The sequence below is a fragment of the Scardinius erythrophthalmus genome (genome assembly GCF_964197995.2).
Source record: "Scardinius erythrophthalmus genome assembly, chromosome: 21".
Taxonomy (NCBI): Eukaryota; Metazoa; Chordata; class Actinopteri; order Cypriniformes; family Leuciscidae; genus Scardinius; species Scardinius erythrophthalmus.
The window spans coordinates 18,174,841-18,200,703 of NC_138241.1; the positions used below are offsets into that span (position 1 = coordinate 18,174,841).

Genomic DNA, 25,863 nt, shown 5'->3' on the forward strand with positions numbered 1-25,863 from the left:
AGATTTCTTGGCTAATGTTTTTATGCAACAGAACTCTGGTCTTAAAACAGGAAACAATAGCTTCAGATGTTAGATATTCTAAGATTTCTGTATGTGGTTTTAGTGATCAAATAAATGGCGGGGGGGGGGAGATTGGGGGCATAACAGCATTTAAGCTACATTGAAAAACTTTAACATGATCATGTCTGTCTGGTCTGTTTATATGCATAAGTTTGGGAAACCTTCGAATAAATCTATTAAAAAAAATAAGCTTAGGTAAGGGTAGCTCAACTATCTTAGCACTAGCAATCCTGCACAAACATAGGCTATGAAAGGGAAGGCAGCTGACACCTTTTCAAAATTTTGGCAGGTTCATCCATTAATAAGCCATGATATCTGAGCTGTCAGGGTCACACTGATCCATGTGTCCTTTTCTTTTTAAAAGGGCAGCAAGTCACTTGCATGCAGAGTGACTATGATGTCTGCTGGCAAAGAAGGGCATGAAACAACCAGTACCTTCTTCCAGAATAACTTTCATATACTTCAGTACTATAAAACAGCTCTAAAGCTATTCACCAAGAAATACACTATACACACTCATTCAAAAGATTTATTTTAATGTTTTTGAAACAAATCCCTTATTTTCACCAATAAGGCTACACATAGTTGCTCAAAAACACAGCAAAAAAATTAATATTGTGAAATAATATAATTTAAAATAACTTTTTTCTACTTTAATATATTTTAATATCAAATTAATTCCTGTGATGGCAAAGCTGAATTTTCAGCATCATTACTCCAGTCTTTAGTGTCACATGATCCTTCGGAAATCATTCTAATATGCTGATTTGCTGCTCAAGAAACACTTCTTATTTTTTATCAATATTGAAAAGAGCTGCTTAATATTTTTGTGGAAACTGTGATACATTTTTCAGAATCCTTTGATTAAAGTCCCCGTGAACCGGAAGTTGCAAACGACTTTTCTCCAGTGTTGTGACGTATTTCCAAGTGAAACGGAATATTGAACATAGGGCAGGGTTTTACTTTAGCACTTCTCCTCTCCATCTCTGCTCATAGCAGACTGATGGTTTGAGGGGAGTGTTTAAGCGTTTTCAACCCAAGCCGTCAAACTGACGTCATAAGAGAAGGAACGCGGATTACCACGATTACCACGGCAAACAATTTATTTCAGTGTATTAACGGATTAATTGTTCATCACAAGACTAGTAATATGCTAACAAAGTAAATCTGGTAAATTTTTATTTCATGTCGACTTTAATAGAAAGTTCAAAAGAGCAGCATTTACTTGAAATATAAATAATTTGTAACATAACATCTTTACTGTCACTTTTGATCAGTTTAAAGGGGGGGTGAAATGCTATTTCATGCATACTGAGTTTTTTACACTGTTAAAGAGTTGGATTCCCATGCTAAACATGGACAAAGTTTCAAAAATTAAGTTGTACGTTTGATGGAGTATTTCTGTCCCAAAAATGCTCCTTCCGGTTTGTCACAAGTTTCGGAAAGTTTTTTTTCGAGTATGGGCATGTGTGACGTCAGATGGGGCAGAATTTCCTTATACGGGTCCTAAGGGCACTTCTCCCGGAAGGGCACGCGCGCACCCGTAGACCAGAGCGAGAGAGCGAAAGCAGTACGCCCATCAAATCGCTGTGCTCGGCTTTAGGGAAGTATTTGCCGGATTTGCAGATCGTCTAATGGTTAAGGATGGAGCAGTCCCAACGATAAAGGTTCACGGTCGTGCGTTGGAACCGCAGGCGGTGAGTAAAACTGCTTCAAATGTCTGTGTGTTGTTAGCTATCGGCGCGTAAGCACAGCAAGTAAACAACATGATCACGTATAGTTAATGTATCTATGGAGCATGTGATGTATGGTGTGTGTGTGTTTAAATACATTTGTTTAGCTGGCCACTGTAGGTGTCTGTTTGTTTATTGTAAAACCACTCCAAACAACAATATACAAAGAGCATGAAAATATGTTGAAATAAATGAATTATTTCATAATAAACCTAGGGGGCAGTTCACACAAAGCGCGCTTCTTAATTGAAATGCGCTACTATTCCATTGTTTTTCTATAAAAATACTTGTCTGATGTGCAAAACTGTTCCGCTTGCTACTGCTAAGTCACGTACAATAATCCATAAACCAATTCATGTCCTCATAAACCACGAGTAAACACACACAAATGTTGTAAAACTAGCGTATGACATGGTGTTCTAAAAACACTGCGCTCAAGTTAAAATCATTTCTACTTTTAAAAAGCTCTCGAGACCTCGTGGTTTTCCCCCATTTCACTGCCCATCTCACGTTTTTCTAAGCAAAAACGCGTTCTGTATGTATGCTCGTGATTCTTTAGCTCCGCACACACGGCACGCCTCCAACCGCTCGTTTTTTCCGGAAAGACTCGGTACAGCCTATCTTTCTTTTATAAATATAATAAAACTAAAGACTTTTTGGAGATATGAAGGATGCAATACTACTCTATAGGTACTCAAAATTAACATGAGATTGACTGAAACTGAGTGTTTCACCCCCCCTTTAATGGATCCTTGCTGAGTATAAGCATTAGTCTTAAAAAAAAAAACACTTAACTGATCCTAGCTTGTGGGCTACTTGAAGGTAAAGTGTGTAATCTACTAGCATCAAACAGAATTGCAAATCATTTTTAAACAGCTTTTCAAAGCACTCCCCCGGTCTGCTATTGGTCGAAAAACAGAAGTCAGAAAGGCTTTGGTATTTACCTGTATTATTGTCATGATTTGCCCAGGTGGGTATCTTGTCCAACGTCACATAGTTTCCCCGATAATCTTTGCGCCTATCCTCTAGTCCAAGACCGAGTAAGCGCTCTGTGGAACAGAAGAAACAATACAGTCATAATATACAGACAAGAGCATGTCTTGTGAAGCAAAGCTAATCAGTTTGAATCAGAGGGGTTCATAAAGGAACATCTGCGACTAGCTCTGTGCATCGTGTCAGAGTGGTAGGCTACTCTTTGGTGTGGTAATTGTGGCAACCATGTAAGTATGTGTGAGAAAGCAAAGACAGGCTAATGAGGGTACACTGCTCAGCATACAGCTGCAGGCCTGACATGCAACCAGACCGTGTGTGAACAGTTCTATCTAGCATTCACGGACAACATGATTCAAACATTTCCAAATATTTATGTGCCTTTCATTGTGATAAAGGCATGCTTCATTAACTAGTTTAACAAGCTTACACGGTTGGTTCCTATGATTTCAGTTTCACTTTTGTTTCTCCAGTTAAGGTGACATTTCCTTAAGTTTTGTTAAGGGTTTTTCATAGAATGGACAGTTAAAAAAAAAAAAAAAAAAAACATTTGCAGCAGCAAATTTACTTCCCATAATTCTTTATTTCATATAAATTAAAATATATATATATTGTTTTTATTGTAATGGCTTTACTATTTATTAGCCTATGTGGTGAGAATAAGAAGTTAACATGTAGGCCTACATAAAATGTAACAAGCTCTAAAAAACACTCCCAAAATAAAAATGTCTCTCTTTCAAGACAAAATTAAACTTTAGCTTGATATTCCTGTTATAAACAAGCTCCAAAGTGCCCCTGCCGACACTACTGATTTTTCATGCTCACTGCCCCCTACATCTGCCTTTTCAACCATCTTTATTCAATTATTTTTTCTGTTTTTATCCTTCTGCACTCCCTATTGCTACACGAATGAAGATCACTTTCATAAGGGCTCCTTTATGAGCACAATGTGTATTCACGATGTACTATTTTAAAATAGAACAAATGACAACAGCGCTAATTCATTTACTCAAATCACCAAAAAAATATTATAAAGGAAACATTTGATGTCCGTTCACTGCAATACACTGTATTACACTAGGCCACAAGTCAACAGCTCTCATCATATATAATTTATCATATTATTATGCAGTTGATTTACGATAACAGACCATTAATGTGTGTAAAGTAACGCCACTGTCAACCTAATGTTTTACACTCCTTCATAGGAACTTCATAGGACATGCCAAAAACACTGTTGTCGTGAACATCAGGTCACACTGTGGTTGATTTTTATGTCAATATAGGAGTGCTTGTGCACTTAAAATAAATTAATCTAATGATGTCATTACTTAATGATAAAGCGATGTAACACAAAATCATTAAGGTTCTCACATAAAATCAAGCTAAAAATATGATTACCAAAACGGCATAGAACAGTAGAGAACCTCAAAGTATAGTTCAGCTCCAATACTGGTTGAACATAACTGAACCAACTAATGTTTGGAAAGTATACAAAAAAAAAAAAAAAGGAAGGTGAATATCCTAAACTACTAATGAAGGTGAACATCCAGGACCAGGACTGAGCCACTGCAGAGTGCATGATATTCATCTCACTGAACTTTTAATCCATTAACAGCCCTTCTAATTTGTAATTTAGCTTGTGCAGTTATACAAACTGATTTACAGTAAACGGGGATTTACCCGTTACAGGTTCACACCACACAGAGTCAGTCATTATGGTACAAAGGTTCAAGGAAATATTTTATCATACGGTGTTTCACTGGCTGCACCAAACAAACGCACGTGTCAGCTCATTTTAAAATGACTAAACACTAATTAATACATTTAATTTGCATTTAAACATAATTTAACGCTGGACATATCAGGGCCTTGATCACAGCATCATGTACTGATGCTCCACCTGCACCTGAAGGTGTGCGTCTGTCCCCATGCTGTTGATTCAAGAGGCAGAGCATCTATAAGAAGACATTTCTCCCGCCACGTACGTCACGTTACCGCATGTTCAACCCGGTGGATGTCAAACCCCAGACTGACACTACCGTTATGAACCCTGTCTTTAAACGGAAGAGACACGACCAGAGTCCAAAAGAGCCTTACCTTTCTCCGCTCTCCACTCCTTTTTCTTTTTGCTCATGGTGCCGTGGTGTGAGGGCTTCTGGTAAATGGTTTTTGAGTTAAACAACCCCAGGCTCACAGTGATGTGCGCGCTGAAACTCAAGAGAAAGTGAAAGAGCTCCGGTAGCGTGACTCCTCACCTGAGAAACTGTCAAATTGTAGTTGGTGGGGAGACTGTGTGCGGTGACGCAACCTATCTTATCGCTACCCGTGGAGGCTGCGTGCAAAAGGGTGCTCGGTGATTGGTCGATTCGTACGCGGAAGTGGAGCTGTGATTGGATTGTTTCATGCGGCAGTCAGATATGCAGAAATGCGCATACGCTTGACGTGCGCTAGGTTGCGCGTCAAAGCGTTGTAGGGCTGGTAGGGTAGCAACCGTGGGGAGCGAGTAAAATAGCTTTAAAAAACTGGAACGCCGTGCGTGGTAGTAATGCGGGGATGTAACACATATTTAATACAGTTGTATAGTGATGTGCAACTTTATTGACTGACTTTTTCCCCAGATTTGACATAAAATATTCTATCTATCTATCATCCATCCAAAGTGACACAAATTGCAATGGAAAACGTGCTAGCGGGATGCTGTTGTTATGGTTACCTCTGGCGAACGCAGTTTCTGTTTAGCGACTAGTACACTCTCTAACTAACTTGCAATCTTACTTTTATAATTATAACTTTTGAAATCCATGCTAACATACTTTGTAACATTTGTACTGAGGTTAATTTGTTCTTGCTTCCACTGCACAAGATGAAATATTATTTTGGATCTAAATTAGATTCCCTTAGCTCTATTTAGTAATGGAAATGATGGATCAAATGATATTGGTGATTTACTGGTTGTGAAAGTAAAATTCTGTAGCAACCGGTTTGTGGTATTTGTACAATGCCTTAACCCACATGCATACAATGAGACGCATCTGTCCTCATAAGGAGGATAACTTTAGATATAATTATTATTGTGGAAACATTCAGAATCTGTTGCTTTGAGGAATTAATTAACGATGTGCACACTTGGAAATGAGTTCCTAAAATGTGTGCTGCATATGTCTCTTGTTGGAAGAAAATGTGTAAAAAAAATGATTCGAACCCCTAACCCTTATTTCGAAGTTCTTAGCATTATCACCCTATTCTAAAACACACACACACACACACACACACACACACACACACACACACACACACACACACACACACACACACACACACACACACACACACACACAAAAAAACATATTTTGTAAATATTTAATTGATAAAAGGGTTTATTCGACAAGACATTAGGCACTTAAAACAGTTAAGTCTATAAAGTCCCGAATGTAATGCATGAAGTCTCTACAGAAGTTTCTCCATGCTTGGCATAGTGTACAGAATGTTTCTAGATGCACAAAGACCTCCATTGCTGTCAAATAACCATCAATCCTGCAATAACATAATAGAATTTAATAAAGAATGGCCAAGAACCATTAATGGTGCCGACCTTTTTTTAGTCCATGGTCCTGACAGTGAAAAAGTCAACCTGCAGAGGGCGTCAGTTAACCGCTTCTTTGATACCCGAAGAGAAAACCTCAAAGGGAACAAAAAGAAAATAAATAAATGTAATTTTGCTGTGCCACGAACATTTTAACCGAACACTTTTTAAATATAAAAACGTGAAATAAAAATTGTAATAAATAGGAATGAGACTCTTATTACATTTCTCGTGATTTCCGGTTCCTGTGTTACCCATGATGCCGTACCCAGTGGGTAAATTCAAAGTTTCAAACATTAAAAATGGAAGAGGGATCGAGGAGGAGAGAGGTTGAATGTGCAAACATGACTGTCACCAAACACAGCAGCACCAACGAAAATTCTAACAACAGCTACAATGACAAACTTATTCACTCCAATAAGTGCACATCTTGAATCTGTGTTGAAATCTGTATCCATCTTTAAGAAAACACTAAAAAAGGAACTTTTACGCTTATATCTATAATAACCTTTCCAGTAGCCTACCTAGACTACAGCAGATCCTAAAAGCATTGTCCTGATTCCCTTTTGTGTGTCTTATGTTGTATTGTGTATTTTTGTATGATATCATTGTTGTGTGATTGGTGTTAAAATCTTTTTCTTTCTTTTTTTTTTCTTTTTTTTTTTAGTTTAAGTATTTGTTCTTAATGTATTATTTCAATATGTCCTCAGGCTCCCTATTATAAGCTTGGATAGCTTCTCTGGGAGACCTGATTCACACATGACTATATGTGCCATTTGGTCTGTGCCACTTATCTTGATATTATGTGTGGCCCACACAGTGTGGGTGAACTAATAAAGTAAAGTAAAGTAAAGTAAATCTCACGAAGAACAAACAAAGGTTTCATCTGACGGAGAAACGGAAAGGAACATTTTGTGCCGTGTCGATGATCCTGAATCCTCCCCTCATTCTCAGGTGGAAAATTTGTGCCTGCTGGACAACATTGGTGAGATTGAGAGAGACAGGGTTTGTGTGGAGCCCTTTAAACCATCAGAGGGCAAAGAAAACAGAAATATCTCCACACATAGAGGTGACGATCATGATGTAGGTAAGTGGTGATAAACGGTTCCATTTCCTGCCTATGCTTCACATAACTAACTGTGATAGAAAATCAAACACCAGTCAGTTAAATATCAGTAAATATGAGGCAATTATTATAAATAATAAGATGATTACAAATGATAAGTCAAAAAATCACACACACGCTCATATATATATATATATATATATATATATATATATATATATATATATATATATATATAGACATACATATATGTGTGTGTGAGTCTTTATACATGTTTATATGTGTTTGCTTATATATTATATTACTTTGCAAATATCATGAATCAAGGTTATGTCATATGACCTAAACACAATGTATACAGTTGTGATCATTAAAATATGTTATATTATGTTTATATATATATATATATATATATATATATAGATAGATCTGGACAAAAATAAAATGTGTCACATCATTGACCCTTATGTATTGACCCTCTTCGCCTCAGACTAAACAGATCAAATCTCTGATATTTTTATTCTGCTCATTTTCTTTTCAGTTAATAATGCCATGTTAATGTCTTATTTCAAGGTTGCCAGCAGACCAATGCTTTGGCCAGTTCTTCTGGCAGTCAGGGGGAACCTAGTGAAATATCTGCACACCATGTTGACGATGAGGAAATATGAAATATTATTAAGGAGCACGTCTGTGTTGCACGTCACCACGTAGGCTCACTATTGGCCGACGCTGCTCATGTGTGTGATACGTGGTGACGTGCAACAGACGCGCTACGCTTAAACACTACGCGAAAAGACTCGAGGCCCAGAGAGAAGGAAATGAAAAGTGGAATAAAGTCGTTATTTTTGTTTGTTTAGCGCACAAAAAGTATTCTCGTCGCTTGATAAACTTAAGATTAAGCCACTAGAGTCACTTGGACTATATTAACGATCTCTTTAATAACTTTTCTGGGCCAGCAAGTTTCAGTCCCTTAGAAGCCTATGGAGGAGTGAGACAGCGCTCAGATTTAATAAAAAATATCTTAATTTGTGTTCCGAAGATGAACGAAGGACTTACGGAGTTAGAACAACATGAGGGTGAGTAATTACAGACAGAATTTTCATTTTTGGGTGAACTATCCCTTTAAGTCTATAAAGTCCCGAATGTAATGCATGAAGTCTCTACAGAAGTCTCTCCATGCTTGGAGAGCCAGGCAGTTTTACGCCCCTGCTGTTCCTTATGCGTCCAGTAGGGGGAGACTGTACAGCGACACGAATTGAGGTAGCCTATATTAAATAATCTGCTAAAATTATTGTTGTTTAGCAATGATGCAACATTTATTATTTATAAACGATTAGCTTGATAGAGCTAGGTAGATATCAATTCATTTCTATACATCAATGGATGGGTCTATAGTTTATTTCGAGAGACAAACAGTTATGGACGGTCAGGTTGATGTTCTGTCTGGCTTAAATTGATCTAATCACGTGTAGGTTTAGCTGCCCCTCGTCTTTTCTACTCAATTTCAAAATTAATTTTTATTTTGAATTTTCTTTTGTTGCCTGTCTTTATCTTGCATGAGATGGCCTCTTCTGGTAAGACTCTGTTTACTCCTTTCTGGTTTGAGTTGTTTCTTATAAATGAGATTATCTAACTATCTAATTTATATATTTCTTAAAATAGCTTACTGATCTGGACTAAAATGTAGGCTGTGTGCACTTAATGTGGGATTTATCATACTATGTCTTTACCAAGTTCTCTTTAACTTGCATCCCATAAAGGTGTGTGTTTGCTTTAGCTTAAGGAAATGAAAATCTCTCTCTCTCTCTCTCTCTCTCTCTCTCTAAACTTGTATAAACTATAAAACACCCATCTCTCTTTTTTAACTGCATTCCAAACCAATAGCTTCTCTAGTAAATAAATGACTTACAGTGACATACATGGACATGTTTTTAATGTAATTTTCAATTTTCTCTGCACAGTCCATCATCAGTGGCCAAAAGAAAAGTGTCTTGAAAAGTGTTCCACCAACAAGTGCCTGTGCCATTGTACTTTGAAGATCAGGAGCAAATTGATGCAATCCACACTCACCTGACATAAATTCTGGACAGCACATCCACACACTGTGACAAGATCATATTCACCATGGATGTCCTTTTTACATTTTTTTAATGTTTAATTTTATTTTATTTTATGAAATACCCACAGATATGTGGTTGGTGACTCTTATAGGGGGTCTACAGTGATTCTGCGGGGTCTCCAATAAGTCTTATAGTTTATCTCAGTTGCTTTGGTGCATTTCTCAGATCACAACTGAAATCACATCATCTTGTCACTTGTGTGCACCTCATAAAAGCAATTTCTCTTTTTTTTTATACAAATTGCAAATGCTTCGGTACATTCATGCAATTGATAATGTACAACTGTCTGCTGTTTCCAACATTATCAACTCTTTATGTCATGTTGATCAAAATATAAGCCTATTATACTATTTCTCTGGTGAATTGTCATACTCCTCAAAACATAGGCATTAGTTCCTTGCATAAGTCATTAAATGCAAAATGGTTGAGTTGTCATAAACTGTTAAGCATGTTTTCAATACATTTCTATTACACTTTATTTTGTAAATGTGTCCTGAATTGATTAATTGCGGAGGTGTATTTAGAATTTCACTAATGAAGGAAATAATGAATTGATAAATAAGGAAGCAGCAAGGCAATTCATAATCAATAATCATTGGCAATTATGTTCAAAAGTAGTTATGAGAATTTCAGTAGTGATCTGAGAAATGTACCAAAGCAACTGTGATAAAAAATTAAGGATTCAGGAATTTTATACAAAATGTGACAGTGAGTCCTGCTGCTTGTGAATTTGGCAAGATCAAATTCACCATGGATGTCCTTTTTACAATTTTTTTAATGTTTATTTTTATTTTATTTTTATCAGTGAGCAGAAGCACTTTGACAGGAGAAAACAGTTAAAGAAGAGTGGCAAGCCATAGGGGAGTCATCTACAGGAGTCATCGTAGGCTAATTCATAAATGGTGTTGATAAATAATGTTTTTGTAAACAACAATATTGTCTCTTTCTTCTTAATGGCCCTTGGAATTTTAGAAAAGGGTTAAATTGTGTTTGTCTTCATAAAATGCTGCGTTTCTCACAGGTTCGCGTTTAAAGTCTGTGTGAGAGAATGGTGTCGTCTTAGCGGCCCCAAATTTAATAACAAATGATCGTTGCGACGGAAGCGAATCAATCAAAACTAACTTTAGCTGGAAAATAACTTTATTAAAGAACCGCTATAAAGCCAAAACAATCTCTGTTACCTTAAATTATACGTTTATCTCTGTAAAGCTGCTTTGAAACAATCTACATTGTTAAAAGCGCATAGGCTAAATGAAGATGAAGATGACTATGTAGGACACTGTTTTGTAGCTGTACGATGACAATAGTGAATAGTACAGCAGATATTTAATCAAGGATCCAAATGATTACACGGTGCTGTATGTCTAATGGGCTAAATATGGTTAATATCTAACTTTATATAAATTCACAACAACATATTTCACTCAGTATCACTCAGTCTCCTGTATGAACATAAAGTGAATATTCTATATTTAATATTCAATGAACTATTCTATAGTAGGTCATATATAACTATTCTACAGTAGGTCATATATCATTATTTGTCATCTGATCCAACTATGTGTATTATTAATTTTTTAATTCACAAAAACAAATAGTCTTCTGTAGGCTGAAGTGAAGCCCAACTGAATATACAGATATTTTAATCCATAGTGCAGATCTACACTGTAACGTTTATAGGCTATTTAAATGAACAAAAACCACAAAATTGGGCAAAGTCTATGAACGGGACGGTTATTAATGTGTAAGTTTTGAGCGTCGATTTAATGGTGTTATTTCGCAGTATATCCCCCTACTGGACGCATCAGGAACAGCAGGGGCGTAAAACTGCTTGGGGCGTATATCTACCGGCTTCTGGTCTGCAGCCTCCCCATATAGTTAAAAAATGCTCTTCAGAAACCTACGGGTGACGTCACGGACACTACGTCCGTATTTTTTTACAGTCTATGGTATTGATTCAAAAGAACGCGTGAGCTCACTAGGGAATACCAATATGACGGCGCGGTGGCTTCGCTGTTTATGACGTCATGAGCTATCCAGTCATTCTATTAAGATCAGTGTCTTTAGACCATTATAATGTCACAATAACTATGACGTCATAAAGAGCGTTCGGTAGCTATATAGACAGTGCAGACAAAATCGTATTTTGTAGGGAGTCGTCGAGTGAATGCAAGTAAGTTAAGCTTATACTCTTCATCTGGATGTTTCTTTTAATCAATTTTTATATGCTGAAATGTATGTAATTACATATAAATGTTTGGTTATAATTATAATTAAGCCAGTTGCAATTATATAATTGTATAATTAACCCTTAAACAGACAAGAGTGGAAAATGATAAGCAAAAAATCATTTCATGTCATTTTTTGTATCATCTGGACTTAAGTAAAAATATCCAAAAGAATCTGTGAAATATTTGATATATTTAGGATTTTATGAGTTGTGACTTCCAGTTCACGTTGCCTGATAAGGGTAACTTAAGGACCAAGTCATTAATCTGTTAACTTGTACTGGCCTATCTGATCTAATGTTGACAAATTATATAGGCTACCATTTGAAAGCTTACGAACTTAAGACTCCCATGTCACCTTGCCTGTTTTAGGGTTAAGTAGGCTATAAATATCTATATGAAATGTCTAAATATTTGTATTTAAGACATTTTATGTGTGTATTTATATGTGTGTATATATATATTTGTTGATAATTATAGCCTAATTAATTATACAATTATAATTTGTATATATTTGCTGATCATTAAATTCTCTCTCTTTCTCTCACAGTTTTTCACAGATAGTTCACTGTTGCACAACGAACAGCCATTCGGTTATTATACACTTTTTTTGAACAACATGTCTTGCAGCCATCAAATATGCTTATCCATCAAACAGAGCATGTTCACCATGCCCACCTGTTTAAGAGAAATCGAACCCTTAAGCCCCTTAGATGAGCATGAGCTCGTCACAGCCCTCCTCGCAGGGAGGTGGTGGGCAATAATGGAGGTAGAGGATCGTTTACACTCATCAATTGAGAAGAACGGGTGTGGGCTCACTTCAGGCCAGGTGGGAATAGTGGAGGCCCCACAAGGAGCCCCAGCTCCTGCTAGGTACCAGCAGGGAGAGCCTGTGCCTGCCCAGTCCCCTGCGGAAGCACCCATGCCAGACGGGTCCCCACAGGGAACACCTAAAGCATTAGTGACCACTGTTTCCCCAGGGGAAGCACCTGTGCCTGCCTTGTCATCTGAGGAAGCACCCATGCATGCAGCATCCCCTGAGGAAGCACCAGTGCCCGCTGCCTTTCCACAGGAAGCACCTGTACCTGCCAGGCCTTCATTCAGGAGAAAAGTGACGATCCCTGATAATATGAGATTGCATCTGAAAAGGGATGTCATCTTGACTCCTTTGCCCTTAAGGCCCCCCAAGGGACCACCTACATTTGCCAGGACATTGAAAGGAGCACCAGTGCCCAGCACATCTCCAGAGGAAGCACCTGTACCTGCCTCATCCTCAGAGGAAGCATCAGTGCCCGCTGTGTCCCCTAAGGAAGCACCTGTGCCCAACTCATCCCAAGAGGTTGCACTCGTGCCCACAGCCTCCCCTGAGGAAACACCAGTGCCCACCACATCCTCTGAGAAGGCACCTGTATGCGCCTCGTCCCAAGAGGAAGCACCCATGCATGCAGCATCCCCTGAGGAAGCACCAGTGCCCGCTGCCTTTCCACAGGAAGCACCTGTACCTGCCAGGCCCTCATTCAGGAGAAAAGTGACAATCCCTGATAATATGAGATTGCATCTGAAAAGGGATGTCATCTTGACTCCTTTGCCCTTAAGGCCCCCCAAGGGACCACCTACATTTGCCAGGACATTGAAAGGAGCACCAGTGCCCAGCACATCTCCAGAGGAAGCACCTGTACCTGCCTCATCCTCAGAGGAAGCATCAGTGCCCACTGTGTCCCCTAAGGAAGCACCTGTGCCCAACTCATGCCAAGAGGATGCACCCGTGCCCACAGCCTCCCCAGAGGAAACACCAGTGCCCACCACATCATCTGATGAAGCACCTGTACCCACCTCGTCCCAAGAGGAAGCACCCATGTCCACTGCCTCCCCAGGAAGCACATTTAATTCAGTACATGTAGTTTCTCACTCTAAACACGCTGAAGAAGAGAAGGCTGAGTTAATAAGGAAGCTCCAGACCTGGTTTCTTGGCATTGAAGGTAAGAACATCAGCCAAGTCCAAAACAACAAAAGATAGTTTTCTCTTAGATTATTATTAGTATATTATTTTCACCAATTGTGTCACTTAATGATTCTTTTTTAATTCTGTAGTTTCTGACTCTAAACGTGCTGAAGAAGAGAAGGCTGAGTTCAGAAGGAAGCTCCAGATCTGGTTACCTGGCATTGAAGGTAAGAAATTCAGCCAGCACCACAACGACAAAATATACTGTTTTCTTTTAGATGATTAATATATTATTTCCACCAATTGTATCTTAATTATTATTTTTCATTTCACCAGGAATCTAAACCAAGTGAAGAAGAGAAGGCTGACTTTAAGAGAAAACTCAAGACTTGGTTTCCTGACCTCCGAGATAAAAACTTCAGCCAGGGCTACAACTACCATAGACACTAATTTTCCTTTCGTGGTCACACCGAGTTACGTCGTGACGACAAATGGGGTTTCGCTTAGAAAGCCTCTCACCTTCGAGGATTACAAAACGAGCCAATGGCAAGGAAATGCCATGGGTGTGCGTAATTTGCATAGCGTAACTCCGCCCCACCTCGTGGGTATATAATAATAATAATAACTTTATTTTTATATAGCGCCTTTAAAGCAGCTTCTCAAGGCGCTTTACATAATAGAACAAACAAATTTAAAATACAACACAAAAGAAAAAATAAAATAAAATAAAATAAATAAAGATAAAATAAAATAAAATGTCAAGTAAAAGCTAACCTAAAAAATGCGTTTTTAAATGAGATTTGAAATGACTTAGAGTCTGTGCATCTCTGATATTTGGAGGGAGTGCATTCCAAAGCCTAGGAGCGTAGGATGAGAAAGCCCTGTCCCGTACAGTACACAAATGAGTCTGTGGGACTGCCAATAGACCAACTTGTGAGGAGCATAAATGACACTTGGGTGTGTATAAAGTTAAAAGCGCAGACATATACTGAGGTGCAAGACCATGCAGTGCCTTATATGTGAGCATAAGGATTTTAGAATCGACTCGGAACCTGACCGGAGCCAGTGCAAAGACTTTAAAATCGGTGTAATATGCTCATTTCGTAACAATGTACCGCACATGAGAGTCAAAGGACAGACTAGAATCAAATATAACTCCCAAGTTTTTTTATTTAGTCTGTGCCTCCAAATCAGAGCCATCTATGTTTAAAATTACTGAGCCAGCTTTATGGAGCTGATGAGGGGTGCCAATAAGCAAGACCTAAGTCTATACAAGGAAGTACGCTGGCAAATATGTTTTCACTTCAGAGCCAAGATAATTCTTCACTCCACAAGCCATTCTGAGATCTTCATTCTCTTCACACTTCGAGACGAGCTTCTCTCCAGGTGTTGGTGTGACGGCGATTTCCAGCGAGTGCACATTGCCTGCTGATCTGTGCAGTGATCTGCCAGTGTGTGTTTCTCCCTGGTCGCTTCAACACTCTGCTGAGTTTTTCCTCTCACAAAAGAGCTTGCGCATGGCACGTCTTTTTAAAGATGTCTCGCCCGTGCACTTTGGCACATTCTGCCCCGACGGCCCGCTGCTGCCTCCACCCAGCCGTCGGCACAGAATCCTCAGCTTGCTTGCTTGCACGCATTTCCTTGCCACTGGCTCGTTTTATAATACTCGAAGGTGAGAGGCTTTCTAAGCGAAACCCCATTCGTCGTCACAACGTAACGTCTCCGTTCCCTACTCAGGGAACGAGGGTTACATACATAACTGAGACGATTTCTCTTAAACATTTAGGATACTCGTTAATTTGTTTTTTTCCCCAGAAATAAATTCTTGAACGTAAAAATTTGTTCTGTCTTAATATTGATTATTTCCATCAATTGTGTCTTAATGATTTTTTATTCCTCCAGTATCTGACTCTAAACCAAGTGAAGAAGAGAAAGCTGAATTCAAGAGAAAACTCAAGACTTGGTTTCCTGACCTCCAAGGTAAAAACTTCAGCTAAGGCTGCAACCACCATAGACATTGAGAGGGACCCACATTTCCCCCCAGATATTCAGGGTAATTGTCGAAAATGATCTCTTATTATGATAAATTATTTTCAGATTTATTAAAAACAAACAAACACGGTCTTCAACTAAGCTACTTTGTTTGTTATCCTCAATGTAGAATACTTTGTATATTTCAGTAAAATTCATAGACCCCTCATGGTAAAACAAGTAAAGTGATATGTCTTTTTTACCTCCTTCCAGTTTATTAAACCTGTTTTTGTCTATTTCCTCAAAAGGAAAATGTAGGTGCAAGTCAGCGAAGTCCATGTAAAAAGCGGAGCATGTCTAAGGATACCAGCGAATGAACAAGGGAACGAAGCACCACCAACATTTGTACTTTGTAAAATGAACTGAATAAAAAAATTAAACTATTTATTTATTAGGACGATACACATGAATTAACAATGGTGTTTACATTTAAAGCCAAAATAGCTTATTTTCATGTATAAATAAACTATATTATCTGTATTATAAATATACATTGAAGATAAACAGGGTATGCATGTATTTCCCGATTTGGTTTTATTTGATTTATATCATATTTTGTTTAATTATAAATATGCATAAAGTGAAGATAATCATAGTATACATGTGTTGCTTGAACAAAATATTAAAGTCACCATGAAATGGACAATTGGACAATTCTTGTTTTTATTGAATATTGCAATAAAGAAATAATAATTTATTAAAAATGATTTATTTATGCACATCATATATATATATATATATAAATTAACGTGCCCTCGTCCCAAGGACGCAATTCTGAGAACCGCTTAGAGAAAACTGCATTGTATATACACACATAGGACCACTCCCACATCACAATGCAATGGACATTGTGCAGGGATGATTTTTGTCCAAATTAATCGAGGCAAGAAATTATGAGAAAAAAGTCAGAATTGCAGGATATAAGGAGTTTAGAAATGTGAATTGTGAGATAAAAAGGCGCAATTACCTTTTATTCTGTGGCGGAAACAAGCTTCTATACATCACTGAATTAAAACAGCTGAAGAAACTAAGAGGTGGATCCTGTAAAATCTTTTATTAGCTTTATTATAATATCATCATCAACATCATATTCTGAGAGTAGAAAACCAGCTACAATCTCAGAGTCTTGCTCACATGAGGCATTCTTAAAAATCAATTAGTGGTAAAAAAAAAAACATTCAAATCAGACAATCTCAAAATCTGTCTCCTATATCGCAATGTCCCTCAACCTGTGACAGACCTGCTTATTGTTTTATAAATGAGCTCCTCACTTCCGTTTAACTTTGTTAAGGTGTTGCTGTTGTTCTCGACGGCGATTAAGAATCTTGGTGCTGATGCGGAGTTTGCGCATTCGCATGGCTCGGACCCGTACCTGATCATCCCGGGGAATTTTCCCACCTCTTGCCAGGATGTGTTTTAGGCGATCCTGTGACGTCTTGGTGAGGGTGAAGTCACAGATGGTTGCGTGGGGCTCTGACCCTACAGAGCAGTGGCGGATGCGAGGGAAGTAGCCTTCAGCCCATACTATTATCTTGTACTCACCTGGGTTCAGCAGGCGCCAGTAATCACCATCTAGAGCTACAAACATGTCAATCAAACATTATTATATCCTGTATTGACTAAATGTAATTGTTTTAAAGAGGACCTATTAAACCCTTTTACAAAGATTTGATTTTGGGGTCTACTAAAATCAGTGATTGGTTGGCTTGACAAGTGTGTTGTGATTGGTCAGCTGCTTCGAGCATGTTTCTGAAATGTCACATTCCTTGCCATAACTGCATATTTCAACTTGGATGGGAATTATTTAAATGAGGACGAAAACTCAAGACTACAAACGAGGCGTTTCAAAAATAGTGCTTACTGATATAGAGAATAACTCCCTTCCCTTTGGAGCGACTTTGTGCTTTTTAACTTCACAGACCTTTTTCATGCTCAAACAGAAACATTACACACTAAAGAAAGTTGAAAATGTAAAAAAAGCCCAATATGTCCTCTTTAATGCAGTTTATTTGGCAAAGTGATTTTATTTACCAGTTGTATGACACGCTGATTGCCTCGGTTGTATTCACGGCAGATGTACTGCATAAGATTTAGCAAGAGCTCCCGGCCCAAAACTTCATTCCCATGCATCCCGGCAACATAGCGAAACTCTGGCTCACCTATAAGCAAACAGTGAAATCATAAACAGTGAAAAGTGTACAATTTGGAACAGGAATTAATTTAAAAGCACACATTTACACCATTTTACCTCCATTATGTGATGTATTTCAGAGTGAAACAGTGTACAAGAAAAAATAAGGTCAGAACTATATTCTTTATCCCTTCAGAATTGTATCATGAAAAAAATGATACCTTATTGATAGATTAAACAAGTCAAATTGCTGACGATATGTCTTTAGTAAAAGCTTAACAGCATCTGATCAGTGATGGAATGTTTATTCTGGCCAAATGAATGATGAAAAGCAGATGTGTGACAACAATGTGTTACATAAAAGTATGATGAAAGCCTAAAAGCAAAGGGAAAATATTAAAAGGGCATGCACAATGAATTCTCTGCAAAAACACAATTGGTTATTGCACCAGAATATATGTGTGTGGACTATTAGGTTCAGGGATCTGAATACCAAGCACCAGGGTCTTAAAGTGAACACTTACCAAGGTCATGTTTCCCTGGGTTATCGGGTATTTCCATAACATAAAGCTTCAGTCCGGTATAGCTCCTCCCAATAGTGTAGATCCGTGTGATATTTGGACACTCGTCATTCACAGACTTCATTAACTAGAGGAAGAGTGACTCGTGTCAGTTCAGTTACATGAATAAGCAGGAAGACTAAGAAGGTCTAAAATCACTCTAACCTTCCTCATCTCATTGTAATTATGGTGTCTGAAGTCAAGGTCATCTGTGGATCTGCTCTCAGTTTCAGAAAATTGTGGGCTGTCAAAATCTACACATACAGACAAGTTTAGTCAAACTTCACTTTTAACTGAATGACTATTCAATTATTTAACATACAATCTACCAATAATGCTCTGTCTCTGTGTTGCAAGACCTACAGTGGCGGTTGACTGACTTGTGGAGGTTTTTGCCTGACAATAACTGTAAAGCCTTGTAAATAAAAAAATGAAAGAAATACACTACCGTTTAAAAGTTTAGGGTCAGTAAAAAAAATCATACTTATTCAGCAAGGACAGTAAGGACATTTATAAATATAAGGAAATTTATATTTTAAATAAATGCTGTTTCCACAAAAATATTAAGCAGCATAACTGTTTTCAACATTGATAATAATAATAATAATAAAAAGTTTCTTCAGCACCAAATCAGCATATTAGAATGATTTCTGAAGCATCATGTGACACTGAAGACTGGAGTTATAATGCTGAAAATTCAGAATTGCCATCAGGAATAAATTAAAATTAAAATACATTAAAATGGATAAAAGTCATTTTAAATTGTAATAATTCTACAATATTACTGTTTTTACTGTATTTTGCAGCATGAGACTTCTTTCAAAATCATTAAAAAGTCTTACCACCCCTCCGAACGTATAAATTGGAGTGAATGCAAGGAAATAGCTTTATATATATATTTTTTACATGCCATGGTCTTGACCCAAATATTTCAAAGTACAGTAGTGTAATGTAGAACCTGGCATTGGGCAACCCAGCACTTCAGCCCGGAGACAAATGGTGCCATTGCTAAACCAGGTCTGTGGGTTAATGCGAATGTACTGGGCCACTGAAGGCTCAGGAAACAGAGCCAAAACCGGCGTCTCCAAATCTTCATTCCCGACAAACACCTGCACAGAGATTCTGAGATGAGGAGAGACAATATAGCACACATGCAGAAAATTCACTTTACAGAATATAGGCTTTAAATATTTATATGCGCCTTGACATCTTACAGGGAAGCTTAATGGTGCAGATTTAACAAATGTAGGTTAGCAGGACTTATAAAACTCATAAACTTACGGCCTCCTCTGATCCATTCATGCAGGGCTGCCATACCGATGAGTCATTACTGAATTGCACCTTATATGTGCGGACCCAGTTCAAGCTACACACACACAAATAAAGATTTTTGGTAAGACAAATATAATGAAAAAAATAGGTTTGTAAAAGCTGACTCTTGTGAAAAAGAAGTACACTTTAGCATACTTTTGAAAAGAGTACTTAGTGTGGAAATAATATACTTTAAAATAATAAACTAAAGTGTGAACTGAATGCAATGCAAGACTTAAGTACATCTTTATTTTTAATTTCGTAATTACTTCTATTGTCCTTCTAGACTTGTACTGCCATATGTACTGACAAGCATATTTGTAATTACATGTTTACACATTAGTTCAATTAGGACAATTAAGCTTTAAACGTGCCTTAGAAAAAAAAACATTACTGGTGTGCATCTTGAGTCAAAACATTGGCAAGTTGCTTTCAGTTAAAACAGCTCAGTTATGCATTTTAGTTTACGACTTGGCTCAAGTAATAATTATAGTAATTTCAACAGAGTGCCACTATTTTGCAAGAACTAATAAAAAAATTTGTGTAATATGAACGATGAAAACGGTGATGACAATAATGATCAAAGACACACAATGACCTCCAGATAGAGTTTCGGCCCTGGAGGATGACGCCAGTAAAGAGTGTCGGTCTGAGAGCATCCAACTGCAACCACTGTTCCTGATCCTTCACCCCAGCATTCACCATGCTCCGTCATACTCATCATCATCCTCCAGACCGGACTGCAAACACACGTATGCAAATTCATAACATGCTCCCTTGAATCTACCTTCAAAATCTTCTTAAACAAGCACGCACAGTGGGCTGACCTGTATATTAAGGCGTCCTCTGTGAGGACCGAGCCCGAAACTCAAATCTGAAGAAGACTGCAGCTGATCATCCGAGACTTTCAGAGACTCCAAACCCAGTGGTGGACAACCTGATTGAGATTTAGTCAAACAAATTCAAAGCTGACGATGAACAGTTTCTTATTAAGCCAGAGATGAGCCTAAGAATGTTTGAATGAAAGATAACAGTAAATGTGCTGTAAAGAATCACATGGCAGTACATTAAGTTCTGAAAAAGAACATTTCAGTGATCAGGTCCTAAAATAACCATTTTTTAAAACGTGAAGAACATTTTATTAATCTAAAGAACCTTATTCCACTATAAAGAACCTTTTGTGCAGTGGAAAAGTTCTATGGATGTTCTGAACCATCAATGCCAATAAAGAACCTTTTATTTTTAAGAGTGTAGGCTATGCAACAATTTCTCTCTTTTCTCCAAGGGGTTTCATTTGGTGCACTTTTGAAATGACTTCAAGAACTGGTGGGAATACAGGAATGCTGAGCAAACGAATATCACACTGATTCACTATTGTTGCTTAAAACAACGCCTAGTGAATCAACATTATGTTTGTTGCTTAAGCATTCCTGTATTCCCACTAGTTCTTGAACTAATTTCGCCTTAAGTATATGAGACCAGATAACAAATGTTAATTTTTTTTTAGCACATTGCAAAATGTTAAGCACTGTGCATAGTGACTATCAATAAAGGAATAAGTATGTGCTGAATAGATACTAATAATACGAATAAATAACTTGCATGTGCATCACTCCTTACCTGTGATTTTTTTATTTTACACATGCATTGTAGTTTTTCTTGATCAAAATGTGCATGGAAGTTATTAAAGTTCTCCAACAGGATACAAGTAAGTGTGAACTCAGGGTGATTGGGACACTTTATGTCATTGAGATAACTTGGAAAAAGCGTCCCAAAATCAATCTGAATTCACCCTATAATTTGCAGTTTCACTAGTCACTGTTCATTATAGGGAAGACCGTTTATAGTTGGAACAGAGGGACAGCTGAAACACCTTAAAGGCATAATTTAATTGACCCAAAAATGAAAATTCTGTCATACCACTCAAAACAGCATTGCCAATGCTGCAGCCATGGACGAGTTGTGTCAGGCAACAAAGAGTATAACAGAATACCTGTTACGGCAAATGCAGGCTGTCTTCGAGCTATAAAATGCCTCGGAGACAAGGATCAACTTGTAGACGATATTTTAATGTTTCAGGTTGTGAGTCCATGGCCCACTTGAACGGTAAGAATGATATAATGATCCTGCTCTCGAGATTAGTTGAGATTAGTTGATTCAATTGCACTATCAGTTTTGATATTTCTTAATGGCCACATATTTGGACAGTAGGGCAGATTTAATGTACTTTTATTATATAATGTACTTTACAGATTTACTTTACATTTAGTATGACATTCCAAACTTGTTTAATTTTTCTGGCAATTTTGTTCTTTACTTTTTATGTGTGCTTTTCTTCTTGTCCTCTCACATCATTGCAATCTCTAAAACCTGAAATATTGATTCGTTTTTTTCTTATGACGAGTGATCAGTGAGATTAGAGTTATTATTGCAGCAACAGGTAGATTACAACTTGAATTGATACTCTTGAATAGAGGTCTCTTCACATAATTTCCATGAAAATTAATCTGTATTTATTATAAATTTAATTATGTATCAGACTGTTGAGAATTGTATAGTTTACTGGTCATCATAAATAACAAAACATTATCCCATGAAAATATGACAATTGTTGTTTGAAAAGGACAAACAATACTTTTATGCACAAACTACTTTTTGTTCTTGAAGATTCCAGGAGGGCCTGACAACTCTTGGCCTGTTGGAGGCTGTTGTTAAACGCAAAAAAGCCTTCAGACCCCTTTTCTGCAGCCCACAACAGCCACTTACTGCAGACACCCTTGAAGACTTGTTTAACATTCGCTACTCTGTTGCTGGAAGTAACAGGCGGGCAGAAGAAAACACTGCAGTAGCCTTATGGAGGGACTACCTTCTAGATGCAGAAGGCAAGTAACCTTCTAGATTGCTTTCTCAGGCCCCGTCCACACTACTGCGTTTTCGTTTAGAAACGGAGAATTGAAACGAATACGATCTCCGTCCACACCAGCGTTTTAGCTGATCTCCGTCCACATTAAACGACTGAAAACGCGGATCACGTGACCATTCACCAACACTGGGCATGCGCGTGCCGGTGTAAACACAACTTCATTGATAAAATGATCCCACCATGCGCTGAATATGAATATAAAAAATTCACAGACAACATATGTTCACATTCATGGCAAAATTCAAACGGGACCAGAAAATAATTATTTTCTCCCATTCACTTGCATTTACGATTTTTCAACCTAGAGGTCCAGGGGGATTAGCGGAAGGGGCGGGACTTACAGCTCTTTGTACACAGAATGTTTCTAGATGCACAAAGACCTCCATTGCTGTCAAATAACCATCAATCCTGCAATAACATAATAGAATTTAATGAAGAATGGCCAAGAACCATTAATGGTGCCGACCTTTTTTTAGTCCATGGTCCTGACAGTGAAAAAGTCAACCTGCAGAGGGCGTCAGTTAACCGCTTCTTTGATACCCGAAGAGAAAACCTCAAAGGGAACAAAAAGAAAATAAATAAATGTAATTTTGCTGTGCCACGAACATTTTAACCGAACACTTTTTAAATATAAAAACGTGAAATAAAAATTGTAATAAATAGGAATGAGACTCTTATTACATTTCTCGTGATTTCCGGTTCCTGTGTTACCCATGATGCCGTACCCGGTGGGTAAATTCGGTAAATTCAAAGTTTCAAACATTAAAAATGGAAGAGGGATCGAGGAGGAGAGAGGTTGAATGTGCTAACATGACTGTCACCAAACACAGCAGCACCAACGAAAATTCTAACAACAGCTACAATGACAAACTTATTCACTCCAATAAGTGCACATCTCACGAAGAACAAACAAAGGTTTCATCTGACGGAGAAACGGAAAGGAACATTTTGTGCCGTGTCGATGATCCTGAATCCTCCCCTCATTCTCAGGTGGAAAATTTGTGCCTGCTGGACAACATTGGTGAGATTGAGAGAGACAGGGTTTGTGTGGAGCCCTTTAAACCATCAGAGGGCAAAGAAAACAGAAATATCTCCACACATAGAGGTGACGATCATGATGTAGGTAAGTGGTGATAAACGGTTCCATTTCCTGCCTATGCTTCACATAACTAACTGTGATAGAAAATCAAACACCAGTCAGTTAAATATCAGTAAATATAAGGCAATTATTGTAAATAATAAGATGATTACAAATGATAAGTCAAAAAATCACACACACGCTCATATATATATATATATATATATATATATATATATATATATATACACAGACATACATTTATGTGTGTAAGTCTTTATACATGTTTATATGTGTATGCTTATATATTATATTACTTTGCAAATATCATGAATCAAGGTTATGTCATATGACCTAAACACAATACAGTTGTGATCATTAAAATATGTTATATTATGTTTATATATATATATATATCTGGACAAAAATAAAATGTCACATCATTGACCCTTATGTATTGACCCTCTTCGCCTCAGACTAAACAGATCAAATCTCTGATATTTTTATTCTGCTCATTTTCTTTTCAGTTAATAATGCCATGTTAATGTCTTATTTCAAGGTTGCCAGCAGACCAATGCTTTGGCCAGTTCTTCTGGCAGTCTGGGGGAACCTAGTGAAATATCTGCACACCATGTTGACGATGAGGAAATATTAAGGAGAGCGAGAGAGGAAGGACGAGTGAATGTCATCTTCCCCGGGCACATCACCCAGGACGGTTGCTGTAGATTAGTTTGCGAGCTTCTGAAGTGTGTCCTTTACCAGCGGCAACAGATGCCAATGACATATGACCAAATGGTGTTCCTGCAGAAACAGCAGCATAATACCACTCAGGTATTACAGAAGGCCTCATATGTGTTTGATTCATAATTGAATTGTAGTTTGTATCTGGTATGATAACTGTGCTTTCTTTTTCACAGACGGAGGACACAGTGAACCGACGGTCTGCGAAGACTTCAGGGGGCTTGGACTGGCGTCGGTGCCAGCGGACGTTGCAGGAGTTGGATGAGGTGCTGGCTCACCTTGAGGCCCTATTCTCTCTTAGCCATGTTCCCTGTGTGCTTTTTCTGCTGGGTGGGTCTACCATCCTTCCCACCGAGCTGTACGAGGTCAACATGGAAGCATTGGCTGTTGAGGCCGGCGAAAGCAGCTTAAGGACCTCAAGCTGTCTGAGACAGCTTTTCCGGACGCTATTTGTGGCTGACCTGTTGTCGGATGCCAAGTCTGTGCGTCTCATGACCACCACAGTCATGGCTATGGGGCACCGGGATTGTGGCGTGACTGGGTTTAAACCCAAAGTGGATTTTAAATTTCCCACAAAAGTGAAAAGGCAAGTCATCTCTATAGCCAGTGATTTGTCACTTACCGGGGAACTACAAAAAAAAAAGAGAGACCTGGAGGACTATATTTGGTTTCAGGCCTCTGTCACTGTGAAAGGATTCTGTAAATGACGAGGGAATAAAGAGTAACAGATTTCAGGGAATGTTGGAATACAATTCACTCCATTCTCAGGGATCACTGGATGACTGGCCAAAAACGTATATGGGCTATTGTTTTTTTAAATATGATTTATTCAGGAATTCTGTGTGAACTTTAATGTTTTATAACTGCAGATTATTTATGCCATGTTTACATTATCATCAGCTAATCCATCTATGTTTTACATTACACAGTGGTGGTTTTCTGTTGTTTTATAATCTAAGCTGCTACTCACTTTAAGACCATTTGTAACATTTTTTTTAAGTCACAATGAATTAAAACCATCTGCTAAATAGTAGCTTTTGTAAACTGATGAATGTACACCATTTTAATTAACTTAAAAATTATGTGTTTGGGGCTCTTCAAATCTGTCATTATATATTTTAATGAAAATAATGCAATTTAACAGTTCATTTTCCATTTGGTGCTATATCTTTGTACTGTCTGCTTTTATTTGCATTTCCATTCACTTAAAAAAGAACATTCAAGCTTAAGGTCAGAGTTCATTAAATTGATTGAAATGACACAGTAATGGTGTATATTGTAATGTTCCATGAAACTAAGTTTCTCTTTAGCAAGCAGAGGTGAGCTTTTGAAACTTTGCAGACTTTAATAGCACAAACTAAAA

At 37.8% G+C, this 25,863-nt stretch overlaps 2 protein-coding genes and 1 pseudogene across 3 annotated transcripts in view; 1 reads left to right on the forward strand and 2 right to left on the reverse strand.

The window, feature by feature from the left end:
* macrod2 (mono-ADP ribosylhydrolase 2) overlaps positions 1 to 5,122 on the reverse strand; it is a 598,881-nt gene extending 593,759 nt beyond the window's left edge. Inside the window, exons 1-2 of the mRNA XM_081351444.1 lie at positions 4,884 to 5,122; positions 2,738 to 2,842 (exon numbers count right to left, since the gene is read on the reverse strand). Coding sequence (XP_081207570.1) covers positions 2,738 to 2,842; positions 4,884 to 4,920 — 142 coding nt within the window. The 5' untranslated portion in view covers positions 4,921 to 5,122. The remainder of the gene's footprint in view (positions 1 to 2,737; positions 2,843 to 4,883) is intronic.
* An 11,901-nt stretch (positions 5,123 to 17,023) lies between these two features.
* Positions 17,024 to 23,396, reverse strand: LOC308682111 (putative carboxypeptidase X1; annotated as a pseudogene). The gene is made up of 10 exons: positions 23,393 to 23,396; positions 20,586 to 20,695; positions 20,357 to 20,498; positions 19,729 to 19,813; positions 19,406 to 19,556; positions 18,613 to 18,701; positions 18,412 to 18,535; positions 17,788 to 17,915; positions 17,678 to 17,687; positions 17,024 to 17,334 (listed from the first exon to the last, which is right to left on the reverse strand). The product of its transcript is annotated as a putative carboxypeptidase X1 (transcript).
* On the forward strand, positions 23,366 to 25,839 carry mad2l1bp (MAD2L1 binding protein). Its single transcript, XM_081350291.1, has 3 exons — positions 23,366 to 23,804; positions 24,319 to 24,590; positions 24,677 to 25,839. The coding sequence occupies exons 1-3, from the start codon at positions 23,450 to 23,452 to the stop codon at positions 25,205 to 25,207; spliced, it is 1,158 nt and encodes a 385-aa protein (XP_081206417.1). The 5' UTR covers positions 23,366 to 23,449; the 3' UTR covers positions 25,208 to 25,839.
* The last annotated feature ends 24 nt before the right edge of the window (positions 25,840 to 25,863 follow it).

Bases quoted from the DNA above. Each gene is read 5' to 3' on its own strand.
- mad2l1bp (XM_081350291.1), top strand. From the start codon at position 23,450: ATGGAAGAGGGATCGAGGAGGAGAGAGGTTGAATGTGCTAACATGACT. The intron at 23,805-24,318 runs GTAAGTGGTGAT...TCTTATTTCAAG, and splicing joins AGGTGACGATCATGATGTAG to GTTGCCAGCAGACCAATGCT. The intron at 24,591-24,676 runs GTATTACAGAAG...TCTTTTTCACAG, and splicing joins AGCAGCATAATACCACTCAG to ACGGAGGACACAGTGAACCG.